At 43.8% G+C, this 4913-nt stretch overlaps 3 protein-coding genes across 3 annotated transcripts; all 3 read left to right on the top strand.

The window, feature by feature from the left end:
• Positions 1 to 253: 253 nt before the first annotated feature.
• Positions 254 to 1705, top strand: TEOVI_000786600 (Nucleolar protein 56, putative; the record flags this gene model as incomplete). The annotated part of the gene is made up of 1 exon (XM_067222384.1): positions 254 to 1705. The coding sequence occupies one exon, from the start codon at positions 254 to 256 to the stop codon at positions 1703 to 1705; it is 1452 nt and encodes a 483-aa protein (XP_067078485.1).
• A 1119-nt stretch (positions 1706 to 2824) lies between these two features.
• Positions 2825 to 3634, top strand: TEOVI_000786500 (pterin 4 alpha carbinolamine dehydratase, putative; the record flags this gene model as incomplete). Its single annotated transcript, XM_067222383.1, has 1 exon — positions 2825 to 3634. One exon carries the CDS (start codon positions 2825 to 2827, stop codon positions 3632 to 3634), a length of 810 nt encoding a protein of 269 aa, XP_067078484.1.
• A 601-nt stretch (positions 3635 to 4235) lies between these two features.
• On the top strand, positions 4236 to 4622 carry TEOVI_000786400 (COPI associated protein, putative; the record flags this gene model as incomplete). Its single annotated transcript, XM_067222382.1, has 1 exon — positions 4236 to 4622. The coding sequence occupies one exon, from the start codon at positions 4236 to 4238 to the stop codon at positions 4620 to 4622; it is 387 nt and encodes a 128-aa protein (XP_067078483.1).
• Between the last annotated feature and the right edge of the window lie 291 nt (positions 4623 to 4913).

Genomic DNA, 4913 nt, shown 5'->3' with positions numbered 1-4913 from the left:
TTTTTTTTTTTTTTGGCCTTGTATTCGATTGGTTGGTTGCGCGTCATTACCGCTATTACATTGCACGTTTCCGTTGGTACTGCAACTTTGGTTGGTTGAACCATACGACACGAAGCAATAAAAGGTGATACACAGTCCAGGAAGCGGAAGAAATAAATAAATAAAAAAGGACAGGTCGAGAGCAAAAAAAAAAACACGAAAAGAAAAAAGGAAGGAAGGAGGGGAGGGGATAAGAGGAGAACCACTATAGGCAATGTCAAAAACACTTTATCTCTTATATGAGGGTCCCACGGGTTATGCCCTGTTTAAGGTACTCACCACGGAGGAAATTGGTGCTGGTGATGTTGCACTACAGAAGGACCTTCAAACGTTTGCCACGTTTTCCCCGTGGGTGAAACTTCTATCCTTCGCACCTTATCAGTCACCGGAGAATGCGTTGGAGGACGCCGTTTGCATTAATGAATCTATTGTAAGTCCTTTCCTGAATAACTTTTTGACTTCGGTTCTGTCAAAGAAGGCAACAAAGGGTGAAGCCAACTGGGAGCTTGGTGTGTCAGACCCCAAGTTGGGGAGTGCCATTCACGATGAGCTGAAATTCGCTGTGTTGTGCAATGAAAACGTGGTGGAGATGTGCCGCTGTTTGCGTTTGCACGCCGAGAAATTGTTGCCCGAGCATCAAGAAAAGGATATACTTCGTGCGCAGTGCGGTCTCGGCCACGCCTTCTCCCGCAACAAAGTGAAATTCAACGTTCATCGCAGTGACAACATGATTATTCAATCTTCTGCTTTGACAGAGCACATGGACAAGGGCGTCAACCTTCTTGGAATGCGCGTAAAGGAATGGTACGGCTGGCACTTTCCTGAATTGGCTAAGGAGGTGCCGGAGCCACTCAAGTATTCCAAAGTCGCTCTGTTAATTGGTAGCCGCAGCACGCTGGAAGAGCGCGATACTGAGGAGGTAACGCAACAAATCGCTGAGATTCTCGAGGGTGATGAAGCTCTCGCGGCTCGTGTGTATGAGAAAGCCGTCACGTCGATGGGTGGCGATATGGCAGAGGTTGACTGGTCAAACATTCGCCGCTTCATGAAACGTGTCGTGTCTCTTGGAGACTACCGAGAGTCGTTACAACAGTACCTTGTGGATAAGATGATGCTTGTGGCACCCAATTTAACGGAGTTGATGGGGCAGAACATCGGTGCGAAGCTCATCTCGAAAGCCGGTTCCCTTACAAACCTCGCCAAATCGCCTGCGAGTACCATCCAAATTCTCGGTGCAGAGAAGGCTTTATTCCGTGCCTTGAAAAAGCGGAAGGGCAACACCCCCAAATACGGCCTTATTTTCCATTCCACCTTCATTCAGCGCGCCGCTAAGGAGCATAGGGGTAAGATTTCTCGTTACCTTGCCAACAAAGCTGCCCTTGCGTGCCGCATTGATTGTTTCATGGACGCCCCGCCGCAGGTCTTTGGCGAGAAATTGCGAGAACAGGTGGAAGCGCGGCTCAATTTCTTTGACACGGGTAATAAACCGCCCTCAAACCGTGTAGCTATGGAGGAGGCGCTCGAACAATACAAAAAAATTATTCGCCGCCGTGCAAAGAAACAACGGACCGCTCAAAGCGCTGAAGCCGAAGGTGAGCGTGAGGAAGTGAGTGAGACACCGAAGCAGAAGCGATCACGCCGAGAAGTGCCACAAGAATCGGCATAGGATTTCCACACGAACACACACACCATCCAAGTTTGAGTACATTCACATTCACACGCGGTCGCACGTACACATATACGTAGGACTATCTGTTCATGCATTTCGTATGTTGCCGTGCACCCTTTTCTTTCTTACGTTCTTGTCATTTTCCCTTCGGAATTTTTTTTGTTTAGCACGGCAACCCCGCTTTTGCAAATCGCTCGTGAAGTTGAGTTTAGCACTGAGGCCAGCGTTCCTGCGGTGCCATGCGGGGTGACGGGGGACGTAACGTCACTGGTTGGATTATTGAGGTGTGTTCGTTTGAGGTTGCGGTGGGAAATAAGTCGAAATATGGTTAACGCAGCATGCTTTTGGAAAGGGGGAAAGAAGGACGCAATACCTGATGAAGGTAAGTTGATATGTGGATTTTGTTTCTACATATATATATATATATATATTTCCCATTTTATGTCTGTGTTTGCCTGGCTTATGTTTGTGAACGACAAGAGTAGGGGGAAAAAAGGGAATGGAATGAGTAGCGGATGGTGGGGAAGCGGTGACTTTACGGGAGGGTTCATGTGTACTTCTGCTGATTTGAGTTTTACAATTGAAGCATCATTCCACTCCATTAGTTTTCGGTTGTTGTGTTTTCTTCGGTTCTTTGCTTTTTTTTTGTTTTCTTTTTGAGCATGTGACTCTACGGATTTTGTTATGACATGCGAGAAATGAAAGGAGATGAGACAGCGAGAGAAGGGAGGGAAGGAAGCAAAGAGCGGTTCCAACGAAGTAAAAAAAAAAACTATCAGGCACACGTTAAGTAAGAATAACGCCGGCACGAGGTGCCAGAGTGCGCGCGGGTTCAAATATTTCCCTTGATGCACGTTTAAAAAAAAAAGTTATTAATACTACCAAACAGGGACGAAGTTTTGAGTCGTGGTTTTCGTCAACTTACACGTTTGCAGGGCGTGTGTGTGTCTTTATATATATATATATATATATGATACTCAAGTGCCTTTCCAGTTTAACCACACAGCTTCTTTCTTCGTCTTCTTTCATGTGCTCTCGTCGGGAACGAAAGGGCGCTTTGTACAGAGCCCACATCAAAAGAAAAAGTTGCTTAGGTACAGTGCTTTTAATCGCGTTATGAATGTGCTAACATCTCACACTCATTTGCACATGCGCCGCTCCTGTTGTATGGCGACTGCGCGCGGATGTTTGGGAAATATCCGCACAAGTGATGTTTCCACACGCCGTTGCAAAGGGGATTATGGTTTTAACATTTTTCACAACTCCAACCCTCAGCATGGGGCCTCTTACGCCCGTCATGAGCGGAGGATGCGGGAAGATGAAGTGGAGGATTTTCTGAAAAGCGTGAAAGGTTGGGTGCCGGTGGATGAATGTTTTCCGTGTGTTGATGCCGATGCCGATGCTGAAGGAGCTGATGCTCGAAAAGAAGAAAAAGAAGAAATGGGTCCCGCCCCACTGACCATTTTTACCGGTGAGGGGGCGCTAAAGCGCGATTTTGATTTCGCTAATTTTCGCGACGCGTATCTTTTCATGGGCCGTCTGTGGGCCTTTTGTTACGGAAGCGACAAGTACCCAAACGTAACTTGGGAAGGGACGAGGATAACGGTATATATTTATTCGCCATCTTTCCGGGGTCTCAGTAAACGTGAGGCTCGTCTCGCCGCCTTTTTGAACGATCAATACAACATGTTTAAGAAAAGCAAACGGCAACAAAAGGTAATCATTGATGGAGTGGTTAAACGTTCCGTAATTGAGGATATGATGGGTGAATGTGTGGCGGAAGCGTTGAAGCGTCGCGAGGAGGAACGCCAGAAGCCACTCGCGGAAACTGTAGAGGGCATAGCAACTTCATGGGAAGCTGTTCTTTCAAAAGACGGTAATAACAATAATAATGACGGAACTCCTTCTTCTTGCACATCCCCGTAAGTATTCATTTGCACGAGTTTCTTCCCTTTTTTTTTCTCAGTTGATTGCGTGGTGTCTGTGTTTTGGATGAATGTTATATTCACACTTCTATTGCCATTACTATTGTTATTTGCTCGTTTCTCTTCCATGAATGTTATTTTTTGTTTTTTTTTGTACTGTGTTTCCTTATTTGTTTTATTTAACTTCTTTTTTTGGATGAAATTAACAAACATTAGAATTTAAAATATATAGAATAAAAAAGCCAACAACCACTAAAAAAAAATAGTTAGTGTGGTGACATAAACGACCAACAGGCACACAGAAGAAGAAAAACCGTGTCCTCTGAATAACTCATTTATCCATAAGTGAACTTAAATAAATTAATATTAATAGGTGCGTGTAATATATATATATATATATATATATATATATAGTGGACCAGTGAGGAATTGGATTTCTTCATTTTTTTTTTGTACTGAAAAAACAAGAGAACCATTTGATTGGAAAAAATAAATAAATAAATTAATAATAATAATAATAAAGAAAAAAGAAAAGGGGTATTAAGAGCGTGACATCACACAAGGGACAAAATATTGTGCATACCAACTGTGGCTGAGTTAAAATGAGTGACTTGCAACCTATGAGCGGCAAAAATAGTTTCCAACTGGCATTGATGATTATGGGTATTGTTGGTGCCGCTGCCAGTGGTACAATGACATTATACAAAGTTATGTGGTATACCGTGGAGAATATTGACGCAGCCCGCGTTTTCATAGCGCGCTTATATGTGACTTTCTTTGCTGTGATCATGCCGTCGGCTGAATTGGGAATGATGGAACACAATGAAATGGTAAAGTTTCTCCTATCATATGTTGGCCGTGCTTTTCTTTATTTATTCATGGGTGGTTTGCTGCTGGGGGAGGAAGTGGCGAGTTGCATTATTGGTGTATTTATGATCGTGCTTAGTATTATGAATATAGTTGGACAGGTAATAGCTAATAAGAGTTAAACTCCCTCCACAGTGTGGGCTTTGGAAGTTTGCTTTGGTTGCTCAATTGGGGAGGAGGGGGGGGTTTCTGGTGGTGGTGAGTGTATATATGGTTTTAGGGATATGGTTGGGATTTTAGCACTGATTGCGTTAGCGTAAGCGCTCACTAATTAAGTTTTTTTTCTTCTTTGACAAAAAAAAACAAAAAAAGAAGGAAGGAAGAGGAGGGATCTTCCACTCACTCCTTTATTTCTACTTTTCCCAACATTTTTATACCTTTATCTCTTTGCTTTCTCTCCTCATTAGCTTTGA

The sequence above is a fragment of the Trypanosoma equiperdum genome, assembly GCF_001457755.1.
Source record: "Trypanosoma equiperdum strain OVI genome assembly, contig: ctg_1622, whole genome shotgun sequence".
Taxonomy (NCBI): Eukaryota; Euglenozoa; class Kinetoplastea; order Trypanosomatida; family Trypanosomatidae; genus Trypanosoma; species Trypanosoma equiperdum.
Note: the sequence above shows the minus strand (reverse complement) of the source record. Positions and strands in the feature narration are given on the sequence as shown.